The following is a 12,376-nucleotide window of genomic DNA, read 5'->3' as shown; positions in this document are numbered from 1 at the left end:
ATTTTGAGGTAGAAACCTAAATAATACAACCACAGTAAAATAAAGTAAAAATTAAATTAAGCTAAACTAATCATAGTTTTTTTATTTTCATATGTGTTTTGATGTGTTATTTGTCACTGGATTTCGGTCTGGTTGTTGTTAATGGCGTCGGTTAGAGGGGCTTTAGTTTTAGTTCTGCTGTTTTGCACCGGGCAAGACATTAAAAAAGTAAGGCAGCCGTTGTCAGATTTTTTTTCTTATCTATTTTGTTTGCTTTGTTTATTTTTTGTCTTCAGCTGGGCAGCTTTGGCGTTTGTAACAGTATTTAATTTAAAAAAAAAATTATTTAAAGACTTCAAAAAAAAAATTTTTATTGAAAATTTAAAAAAAAAAAAACTGTTCAGAATGCGTGTGATGTCTTGGGCTTCCGGTGAGAACTTTTTTTTAAAAGTTCAAACCTGAACGCGTTCGATCTGTTACGGAAAAAAGTTAACTATTTCGTATTTCGTATTTCGAAATTTATTTTGAAGAAAAAATTAAATTACTGAAATGAAATTTTAGAGAATAGACTTATCTCATTAAAAATAATATTAACATAAAAAATGCTACGTGAAAAAAATTGTTACACTATTACAATTTATTTTAAGGTTTTTTTTATTAATTTACACTGTTTTTATTCAACTTATCTAAATCGGTTTAAAAAAGCTGTTAGTAATGTATATTTAATAGTTTTTTAAATAATTTTATTTAAAAAATCCATTTTTGAACCAATAAGCAATAGTTTAATTTGATAGTTCGGTCACGAAAACAACACCAGAAACCACTTTGACATCTACTAAAAATAGTGTTACACCTAAGAATCAAAAGCTCTTTACCAATAAAAAAAATTCCCTTTTACAAATAATAGTTAAAAATCATATTTTACAAACAAGAACGAATCAATCACTAGAATTTTATCAAACTTTTTCGTTAAAAAAAAAACTGTACACAATTAAGCAATATTCAAAAATTAGGAATCTATATGTGAAAAGTATCTCTGTGTCTCTGTAACGTCAGTTCCAGTCGAGCGTATCTTTTGTCTGAGTGGACTGATAACGTGCCCTCATAGAGGTCGTATGTCTGATTCGTTGCTTGAAACTTTAATGTTTCTTAAATGTAATAAAGACTTATAGGCTATATAGTGATAGTAAATGCTTATAGTTAATGCTAGCAACTAATATCAACTTATTTTTAACTAAAAGATGTTAATATTAGTTGTTAGCATTAAGCACAAAAATACATGAAATTAAAGAATTAAAAGTTTCAATTCTTTATTTTTACGTATTTTTGTTTTCAGCTTTTATATATATCTACAAGTATATTTTCTTAATGACTTTGTTGAATTCTGCGCATAACCTTGATTTAATTTCACATGTGGTTTTACTGTCACAGCACTTGCTACCTACAGTTTTGTTAATAATTAGCCTTAACGTAAGGCCAAAATTTAAGTCTTTGGTCTTGTTTGCGTAGGACTTGGCCTTGAAACTCTTATTCTTGGCCTTGGTCTTGTAACATGTGGTCTTGGCCTTACTATTTTTGCTATTGAGTACATTTGAGTGATTGAGTAATATCATAGTATATTTGAGTACATTTGAGTGATTGAGTAATATCATAGTGTATTTGAGTACATTTGGGTGATTGAGTATTACTCGATCACTCAAATGTACTCAAATACACTATGATATTACTCGATCACTCAAATGTACTCAAATACATCATAAATTATGCTATCATAAATTTTATTTCGAAAATCATCTCATAATTCTATATTCTCATAATTCATCTCATTATTCTCATAGCTCATAATTCATCTCATAATTCTATATTCTGTTTTTTTTTTGCTGCATGGTTCTTATGGTGAACGGACGTGTTTTTAACTGAGTAAAAACAAAGAAAAAAACTTTTTAGTTTTAGTTTAGTTTTATTTTTCAAATTTATTTTCGTTTTAGTTTTAGTTTAGTTTTAATTAAAAAAAAATTTTTTCGTTTCAGTTTTAGTTTTAGAAAAACAGTTCGTTAACGACACATTTTCGTTTTTGTTTTCGTTAACGAGAATAACACTGCACCAGTGGCGCTAGTCCAACATACACCTATCAGCATTAAACTCTCGCTAACTCATCGAATATCGATCACGTTGCTGCTCTAAAAGAGTATTTTTTATTTTTTTGGTATTTATAAAAGATCCTTATCTTTTATAAATACCAAAGTTATTCCTCCTTCGCCTTTTAATTTTAGCGATCACTTACCGATTGCTACAAGTATCGTCGTTACACATACTAATCTGTCAACCGTAATAAATAGCATAATACAAAAATATATTCATATTCCAAACTATGCATGGAATAAAAAAAACTTCATCGAAATATATAACCATAATCTCTCTATAGCTTTCAATAACTACACCTTCAACGAGGAAAGAATTGAACTAGAGTTAATAAAAACATGCAAAAAGATCAAAAAAGCTGCTTTATTAGCAGTTAAGCAGTGCTTTGGAAAACACGAAACCGGTAAGTATTCAAAACCGTGGTGAATAATAACACTTAAAAAATGCAAAGAAAATCTTTCATTTAACTTTAAACAATGGCAAAAATCTTTATATAATAAGTCACCCGAAAACGTGGCATACAAAAGATACATTCTTGCACGTAAAAACTTTCAAAAAGCGGTTAAAGCAACCCATAACAAAAAAATCCATGAAAAAACGATAAATATTGAAAATCTACGAACTACAAGTCCTCAGAAGTTCTGGGACAACATTTGTAAAATCAAAGCTAAAGCAACAACTCGTTTATTTACAATTAATAAATCGCAAAACATAAAAGATATCGTTAAAGAGTTTAGAAAACATTTTAAATCTATACTTAATACGCCGCTTATTACAAATAATGACCATATTCCTCATCAAATTCCACCTGTAAGTAACGAGCCTAATTCACTAGTTATTACAGCAGCTGATATTATAAACTGCATATCACAACTAAATAGTAATAAGTCCCCAGGTAGCTGTGGGGTAAGTGCTGAACACCTTAAACACTCTTACAATAACAATCTTTTTTTGTGGCTCGCTAATTTTTATAATAGCATTCTAACGTATGGAAAGGTTCCAAAATATTTATCAACTTTAACAATTATTCCACTTGTTAAGTCATATAAAAAAATCTCTTAATAACCCGGATAATTACCGTGGAATTAGCATTTTACCTATCTTTACCATACTTCTAGAATATCTAATCTTGCATTTATGTCCTAATATAATAGATAGCCACTCCCATCAGTTTGGTTTTAAAAAAAACAGTTCTACACTCCACGAGTTTTTATTGAACGAAACCATTAAGCACTATAGTAACAATAGCACGCCACTATATATGTGCAGTTTAAATGCAAATAAAGCGTTTGATACTTGCAACTGGGATTTGCCAACAATCTCTGGTCTGCAAGAACTGATTGACAGTTTTCAAACATATGGAATATCAAAGTTTATTAAGCTAAACACTGAAAAAACGGAGTTTCTGATTTCTGGTAAAAGTTCGATTCCGAACAACGTTGTTCAAATTAACGGAAGCTATATACAGCGGAGAAAATAGAATTAGCCTCACCTTTATTTTTTGTTCTAATTTAACAAAAATTGCAGGTAAACAATTATGAAATCTACTTTATTTCTTGTTACTTCTACTACAACTAAAAAGTTTATAAATTGGTATGCTTAATTAATTCCAAATGGAAAAAAAAATTAAAAATATTCAATTTGTGGAGAAAATAGAATTAGCCTCATTAGCGTTATATACAAAAAATAAAGAAAATATTTTGTTTTTTTGCTCATTTAGTATTTAGTATAGCTTCCTGAATTTTTAATGACTTCAAATATGCGGTTTGACATACTAGTCACAAGATTTTGGATAGTTTCTATAGATATTTCATTCCAAGCTTCTCTGATACGAGTTTTCAGCTCCAAAGTGCATTCAAATTGCTTACCATTTTCATAAACCTTTCTAGAAAGTATTCCCCATAGATTTTCAATTGGGTTAAGGTCTGGACTACGTGCGGGCCATTCCATTACGTGAATATTTTTTTCTCTAAACCAAGCTTTTGTAAGCTTTGAATTATGGATAGTAGCATTATCTTGTTGGAAAGTGAAAGTTTCACCCATCAATTCCTCACCATGTTCAAGTAAACTTATTTCTAATAAGTCAATGTAGTCCTGTGAATTCATTTTTGTTGAAATCCATGCCAGTGGAAGTTTTCCAGCAAAGGAAAAAGCCCCCCAAACCATAACATTTCCACCCCCAAAGTTACGACTCATCCGAGTTTCTTTCTCTTTTCGAAGATCGTGCCAGTAATATTGATAGCCATCAGGACCATCTAGATTGAACTTTTTTTCATCACTGAAGAGAACTTGATGCCACTCTTCTTGCCAAGACATGTGTTCTTTCGCAAATTGTAATCTAACTTTTTTATGACGAGCAGTAAGTTTTGGTTTTGGTTTACGCTTTTTCCAAACTGTGTTTGGATCTTCATGTAAGATTTGTCTCACACGTTGAACAGATACAGGTAATTGTAAATCAGCACGAATTTGAGATGCAGTCATGTGCTGAGCAGCAGCACGACGTACAATAACTCGTTTAGTACGATTATCAATTTTACGTTTGCCACCACTTCCCTTATAGGCTCCATAATTAACGCCAATCTTGAAGTAATTGTTAACCACTTTTGGAGATCTTTTAATTTTCTTTGCAATTTCCCGATTAGATAAGCCTGTATCTTTGTATGCTTTGATTACTGCTAATTTTTCATTCGTTAAACGCTTACCACGTCCCATTTCAAATAAAGGTATCAAAAACCAAATGTTAAAAACTTTATGAGCACTGATTTCACAGTCTTTGCTTAACTTACAAATAATAATAAAAAACTAACTCACAAATGCGTATCACCAGATCAAAATATACAAGTAAACTGAAAATAATTATTGATGAGGCTAATTCTATTTGTTACCGCAAATATCAAGTATTATACATTTTATGGTTTTATCAAATGTTCCGCAATTTAATTATGCTATATTATAATCTAAAAAGTTGTTGTTTGTAACAGTAATTATATGTGTGTGGATACAAAAGTTGTACCGCACAAACTTGTTTACAGATTTACAAAATATTGGATCAGCACATGGTGAGGCTAATTCTATTTTCTCTGCTGTATGTCTCCAAATTAAATTAAAACATCTGGGTTTCCAATGGGATAATGGTAAAAACAACAAGAAAATTTCAACACTTCAAAAAACAAATCTAAATGAACGTATAACTCAGTTTCAATCGGTTGCAATAGCTCTAATTGACAGTGGAATCCGTTATTGCCAGCCGTCAACAATAGTTCATTTATACAACACTTTAGTAGTGCCAAAGCTTATATATGGCCTTGAACTATGCAACTTTGATATCAGTTTCCTTCGAAACATAGACGCCGTTATAAGAGCAGTTTTAAAATCATATTTTGGTATCTCAAAATATAGTAAAAATTACCTGCATTCCTTTTTTAAAATAGAGGATATTTCAACTATTCTAATTCGAAATAAAGCTAATCTATTTATCAGGCTGATGAAAAATCAAACTTGTTACTCAATGATAATTAATCAATTACAGTCAACACAAAATAAAAAATCATTTACAAATGAAGTGATTTCTATATGTAAAACTCTTGGTTTAAACTTCTTTCAATACATGATAGAAGGAAAAAAAAAAAATTTACACTACCTCAAGAAGAACTGCAAGCTAAGATTATAGCAATATTAAAAGAATCGTTCCAATTATGGAATTTAAAAGAACAAAGAGAAACATTTAAAACTTTGATGGAGGTGAAAATTCCTAAAATAGACCTAACCGTCAAGTTATTAGCATTAAAGGCTAATGATTGGGAGAGCCGTGCTCTCTTGACGTAATTTAACTATAAACTGTAATAATGTAAGTTACTTTACCTGTAATTTTACTACTGGGTGTTTAAAAGAAAATATATATATAATTAGCCATAAAAATATTTATACAACAATTGTTACAAAAATAAACGTATATATGTAAGCACGTATGTATGTATGTATGTATGTATGTATGTATGTATGTATGTATGTATGTATGTATGTATGTATGTATGTATGTATGTATGTATGGATGGATGCATCTATGTATGTATGTATACATATATATTAGGGCGTCACAAAAAACAACATTTTTGAAAATAATCTGCCCTCACCCCCTAAATGTGTTCTATCTAATACAAAAACACTAGGTTTAAAGTTTTTTTGAATAAAAATTATTTTAAGTGGTCCCTCAAGACCGTCGAATATTTAATAGGTCCCTAATATTTTCAAAAAAAGAGTTTTTCAAAAATATGTCAACCTGGTACTCTAATGAAGCGAAATTATATAAAAATTTCAAAAAAAATATTTTTAAAAAATTGTTATTTTTGGTTTTATTATATAAAAATTTTAAACAAAAAACGAAAAAATGCATTTTTTATGTTTTTTTCTATGATAATTTTGATAGATAAGTTAAAATTTTTTCATAATAAATATTTTTTTTGAAACTTTTATATAATTTGGCTTCATTTGAGTACCAGGTTGACATATTTTTAAAAAACCTTTTTTTTGAAAATATTAGGGACCCATTAAATATTCGAGGGTCTTGAGGGACCTCTTAAAATATTTTTTATTCAAAAAAATTTTAAACCTAGTGTTTTTGTATTAGATAAAACACATTTAGGGGGTGGGAGCAGATTATTTTCCAAAATGTTGTTTTTTGGGACACCCTAATATATATGTGTGTGTGCGTGCACATATAGCCCTATATTCGCTCCAAATAGAATGCTTTTCCTTGCTTAGTCAAATCTTTTTCATACAACATGAATTCCTCCGTAAGTAGCGTGCGTAACTGTGAACGGCGTAGCTTAAAAAATCAAATGGTTTTGTATAATAAAATTTATAAATTAAAACAAATTAGAAAAAAAAAATGAAAAGAAAAAAGAAAACTACCAAAATTAAACTTTTTCTTTCGTACTTTAATTCTACTTTTATAACTTCTATATCTCTCTTTGCTTTTCTTCTGTCAATTATCTAAGCGAATATCTAAGATTCACTCAATATTTCATGAAAATTTCTTGTAAAATAACTGTTTATAGTTAATTCTGCAGCAAAAATATTTTTAAATAATTCATTTTTAGTAATATACCTCCTCCAACTTTTCTGGACTCTTAATTGCTTCAGCAACCACGCATCCTCTAAAAATATATAAGCACCTTTACGAGATTAGGAAAAATTTTTTAGGAAATCTTAAAGATTATTTAAATAATGTGTGGGGAGGGAGGAAAAGAGTGCAGGGAGGGAGGAAATTTTGGAAAGTGGTAGTAAAAACATTTTAAATTTAAATTCTCATTACAGCATGATTACCTTAAATTGCAAACTCAAATATATTTTTTTAAGAACAAATTTTGGCTTTAAACAGAAATTCATCAACTGTATTTTTTTTAAACACATAAAATTGATTAAAAAAAAAATTGTCACATTGCATGATCAAAAAAATGTTACAAAATGTCACATATGGGTTTTGTTTAAAAAAGCCAAAAAAAGTTGCGTATTATTTGAACAGTCAAAACAGAAAAATAATAATGTTTGATCATTAAAGTGACTTCTACAAAATATTCCCTAATATAATTATTATGTAACGTAAATTATATATATTAAATTTTAGCTTAAGTCACTGGTTAAAGAAATGTATTTTTTACAACTATATATCGAATAAAAATTGAAATAGATACATGCATAAATTGATATTTCTTTGCTTATGTTTGAAAATTTTTACTTAATTGATAATAAATATACATTAATGACATTCAAATATAGTTAAAAACTTTTATTTGATTTTGCATCAATATATTATAAATAATTAGTTTTCGATTTTGCTCGAGTCAAAAGTATTTTTACTTTCAACTATACTTTTAAAAAAGTTTAAAAAAAGATCATAACTATTAAAATCATGAATCAATCAATCAACAATGAAATAATAAAAAAATCTTCACTAAATAATGAAATAAATGTTTATTAAATAATAATTAGTGAGCATTTCGAAACAATGAACTCTGAGTTCATCTTTAAGTTGACAAGCATGAATGTTTTTTTGAAATAGAGGAGCAGTATTTGGCATCCATGCTGCTCTAAATTTGAACTAATGATACATAAGCAATTCATTAACTGCATTCACTACTGAATTGCAAAGATTTTTACTTTATTATTTGAGATTTCATAATATTATTTTTCATAAATATAGGTGATATTATTTAATTTAATTTGTAAATAGGTCAAATACCAAATTGGTGCTTACATACAAATTCACCCATTTGTTGTAAAATCATGTTAAAATCCTACTGCATGTAATGTACTGTATGTAACATATTTTACATACAGTAGTAGTCAAAACAATTTTTTGCCATCATCTTTTATGCAATAACTTTTAATAGAATTTAAACCATTCTTTGTATGCAAAATGTACACCTATAAACCTGAAATAAACACCTACTAACTTTTGATTTGCAAAAACTTTAGTTGCATGTTTAGTATATACATATACTAACACATACACCCATACCAAGAGTATGATTTAAATTTTTGTAAGTCAAATGTTAACATCATCATTGAAACTAGAGATTAATCAGCAAATTTTTAACTAGTCTTTAAAGCTCGCGGTCAGGACAACTTACCTGGTATAGTCTTGCATAAGCGTTCTCCAGAGCTGTCGTCTATACTTTCAAAACTGTTTAACAAGTTCCTATCAGAGTCTTGTTTTCCAGCCTGCTGGTAAGAGACATCTGTTATTTCTATTTTCAAAAGTTCTGGAGAGCAATCTGACTTATCTAACTACCGTCCCATTAGTCTTCTTACTATCATAAGCAAGGCTTTTGAGTCTTTAATTAATAAACACTTAATCTCTAATCTAATTATCTAATTATTAAATTCTCTAATCTAATTATTTAATTATTAAGAATTTCTGACTATCAATATATATTTCAATCTTCTCATTCTACTGCTGATTTGTTAATGGTAATAACAATAGGTTTATCATGCATTAGATGTGGAAAGGTTAGGGCTATCACTCCCAACATTTTGAAAGCCTTCGATAAAGTTTGACATGCTGGCCTTCTCCATAAGATCTCTTCTTATGGTGTATCAGGTAACATCTTTAAGATTATTGAATTTCCTGTAACTTCACAGATTTCTTAAGGTTTTATCCTTGGCCTGACACTCTTTTTAATTTATGTTAACATTCTCCTAGAAATTCTCACATCTTAGGTGGCATTGTTTGCTGGTGATAGTACCATTTTTTCTTGTCTTAATAAGAAGCCAACACTCTCTGATTGCTTGGAGGGGGTATTTGAGCTTGAAAAGAATCTCACTTCTGCTATAGCATGAGACTCTCAGTGGCTGGTGAACTTTAACTTGGAACAAAATTTATTATATTTAACTAATTGATCTTCCTATATTTATAAACGGAAATGTACTTGATGAGTCATCTACCCTTCATCTTCTAGTATTAACTCTTATATTCGATCTTTCTTGGAAACCATATACCAAATTGATTGCAAAACTAGCACCTGCCAAGGTTGCATCTCTTTGTCATGCTTGCCACTTTCTTACTTAAGATTCTATTCTTTATCTCTATAAACCTCTAGTCCGCCCTTGTATGGAATACTGTTGCCATATCTATAGCGAATCTTTGAATGATGCCCTTTCTCCTTTAGACAAAGTGCAAAAACACATTGTAAACATCATTGGACCTGTTTTTGCAGCCAACCTTCAACCATTGTCACATCGTTGTAATGTTGCTTCTCTTTCAAACAAAAGTATATGTAAAAGTATATGTAGTTAAACTCTAATAAGAAACCCCTATTACGGGTTAGGTATGGGAAAAGGAAGCTCATAAATGATAATCATTTTAGTGATAGTATCACAATAAAAACACTTATTCCTAACCAAGATAAGCATCTAGTTAAAAAATGTATTCCACATTTAAAAAAAACTAGCATTATGGAAACCCATCATTTTAAGTATAATCTTAAACTTGAAAAAAAAATTCAAACATAAATATTATTAGGCACCCAAGAAAATAAGTTATGCAGTTTAAATCTCCCAAAGATAAGAAAATATCTAGAACTATATGAAATCTCAGAAGCTAAGAGAAATGTCAGTACAATCCAAAACTGGTTTGAACTAGGTTTATTTTAATACACTTTCCAACTTTTTGATTGTAACCTTTCTAATAAAACAATGAATTTCTGGTAAATCCAAACATATGTGAAAAGTTTTCTTTTTTGTCTTAGTGTTTTCTGCTAAATATCTTTTGTACTGTAGTATTTATCAGATTAGGATAACTTATCTTTAGCATGCTTAGACATTAGGCATAAGGAAATCCATTTCATGATTGTTTCCATAATGCCATTTTCCTATTTAATGACATTATGGAAGTGTAAAAGCAATTTTTTACAACTGGATACCCTTCATTGTGTTTGTATGTCTTGAGGATTAAGACCAAGTATTTTTGTGACTAATTTTGTTATCACTAGGAAGATTACCATCCAAAATTTACAAGCAACAACTAAAATTGTATTTTTATGTCGAATTTTTCTTTCTCATAGGTATATTACCCAGAAGACCACAAACTAAGGAGCCTCACCTGCAGGTACTGTTGTTGATAATGATCATGATGACAACCATGATAATAATCACAATAAGACAAGTAATTACAATAAGATAAGTAATTAAACTTTGTCTTTATTTTAGTTTATATTTATGTTGCAATATTTTCTCTTTGAAAAATTTGTGGCTGGTTTTTGTTGAAGCAAAGTATATATTATTAGAACATTTTCCTGAATGTAACCACAATTCATTTTTGTGTATTTCCCCTACAGTTTTTGAAAACTTTCTATATGCACAAAAACGACTTCAAATTTTTTTTGTTTTTTAAAAGATGTAAAGATCCATTCAAAATAAAGATGTACACAAAGATGTAAATATTTTCTTAACATATTTACAACAATTGAAAGCTAGAAAAACAACAATAACAATAACAATCATTGTTAGGTAAACAATACGAAAAATGACAAAGTGACATGTTCCAAGTTTAAAATCACTAGTTTAAAACATGCTCTAAGTTTAAAACCATTAGATTGTTTTAGTATGTATGTATATTTCTAGTATGTTATAGTCTATTTCTAGAATGATATTTAAAAATTCTACTTGCACTGTTTGTGATGTACCAGATAAATATAGAATAAACATTTTTAATTTTTTAAATATTTTTTATACATTTCAAACATTTTATATTTTTAGCAGACACCACTGCTGCTTTTATGATATTTTATAATAATTAACTCAAGGTCTCCCTCTTACAATGAAAAAAACTTTTTACTTACTGGGAATCACATTTTTGTCCAGTTCCATGTTTTTCATCTCTCTAAAGCCTCAACAATAATAAAAATATATGTTGAATTAAAAAAAAAATCCAACATCCATTTGAGATTATTTAACATCATATTACTCATATGAGTTTATTATTTATGAAACTGAAAAAAAATTTCACCTTGCTTTTAATATTTTGTCCTTTAAAAGCTTTATTAGAAAACCTTGAACCCTCACTTTCATATCTATATGATGTTGCAAGTAATGACATTTTTCAATAGCTGTATATATATATATATATATATATATATATATATATATATATATATATATATATATATATATATATATATATATATATATATATATATATATATATATATATATATATATATATATATATAAAATAAGTTAATCATTTATGATAAATTAAAATAAATTACTATAAAGCAAAAATTAAACTACTTTATATTTGATTTTACAAAAAATTTTATTAGATGAATACTAAAATGTATTTAAATATTTGAATTTTATTATATAAATTGTTAAAAAAAAAATTTTTTTTTCAATAATTATTTCATATTTAAAATGAAGTCTTTCAACATAAATTAAAAAATGATAGTTTATGTGTAATGTCTTTCATTTGAATAGAGTAAATGAAATTAAAAAAATACGAAAAGAGAAATATAAATAAAATTAGTAAACTAAAAAATAATAACGAAATACAAAAAAACAAAGAATCAAGCATGTATTTTAAAAATAAACTTTTATGGAGCATTTAAAATATAAATACTCTTTATCTTTAAATATCTACCTTGTAAGTTAAACAACTTGTTGCTAAGACAAACTATACGAGAGCCGAAAAATTTTTTTTTGAAGACGTTGGGGTTTCCAGTTTTTGTTCAATAACATCAAAATGAAACAAGAA

The 12,376-nt window shown here is 28.0% G+C and overlaps 1 protein-coding gene across 2 annotated transcripts; it reads right to left on the bottom strand.

Moving 5' to 3' along the window:
• Window positions 1-6,023: 6,023 nt before the first annotated feature.
• On the bottom strand, window positions 6,024-12,376 carry LOC136087546 (uncharacterized). Of its 2 annotated transcripts, none has more exons than XM_065810619.1 (6): window positions 12,263-12,376; window positions 11,630-11,729; window positions 11,463-11,503; window positions 7,229-7,277; window positions 7,058-7,113; window positions 6,024-6,946 (listed from the first exon to the last, which is right to left on the bottom strand). In XM_065810619.1, the coding sequence occupies exons 2-6, from the start codon at window positions 11,717-11,719 to the stop codon at window positions 6,883-6,885; spliced, it is 300 nt and encodes a 99-aa protein (XP_065666691.1). In that variant the 5' UTR covers window positions 11,720-11,729; window positions 12,263-12,376; the 3' UTR covers window positions 6,024-6,882. The 2 variants fall into 2 exon arrangements, with proteins under 2 accessions (XP_065666691.1, XP_065666690.1); XM_065810618.1 differs by having other exon boundaries at window positions 7,033-7,113; window positions 12,263-12,360.

The sequence above is a fragment of the Hydra vulgaris genome, chromosome 11 (genome assembly GCF_038396675.1).
Source record: "Hydra vulgaris chromosome 11, alternate assembly HydraT2T_AEP".
Taxonomy (NCBI): Eukaryota; Metazoa; Cnidaria; class Hydrozoa; order Anthoathecata; family Hydridae; genus Hydra; species Hydra vulgaris.
Note: the sequence above shows the minus strand (reverse complement) of the source record. Positions and strands in the feature narration are given on the sequence as shown.

Excerpts from the sequence above, each read along its gene's own strand:
- LOC136087546 (XM_065810618.1), bottom strand. The coding sequence starts at position 11,719 with ATGTCATTACTTGCAACATCATATAGATATGAAAGTGAGGGTTCAAGG. Across the intron at positions 11,504-11,629 it reads GACAAAATATTAAAAGCAAG|AGAGATGAAAAACATGGAAC; the intron begins GTGAAATTTTTT and ends TTGAGGCTTTAG. Across the intron at positions 6,947-7,032 it reads AAAGAAAAAGTTTAATTTTG|CTACGCCGTTCACAGTTACG; the intron begins GTAGTTTTCTTT and ends TGATTTTTTAAG.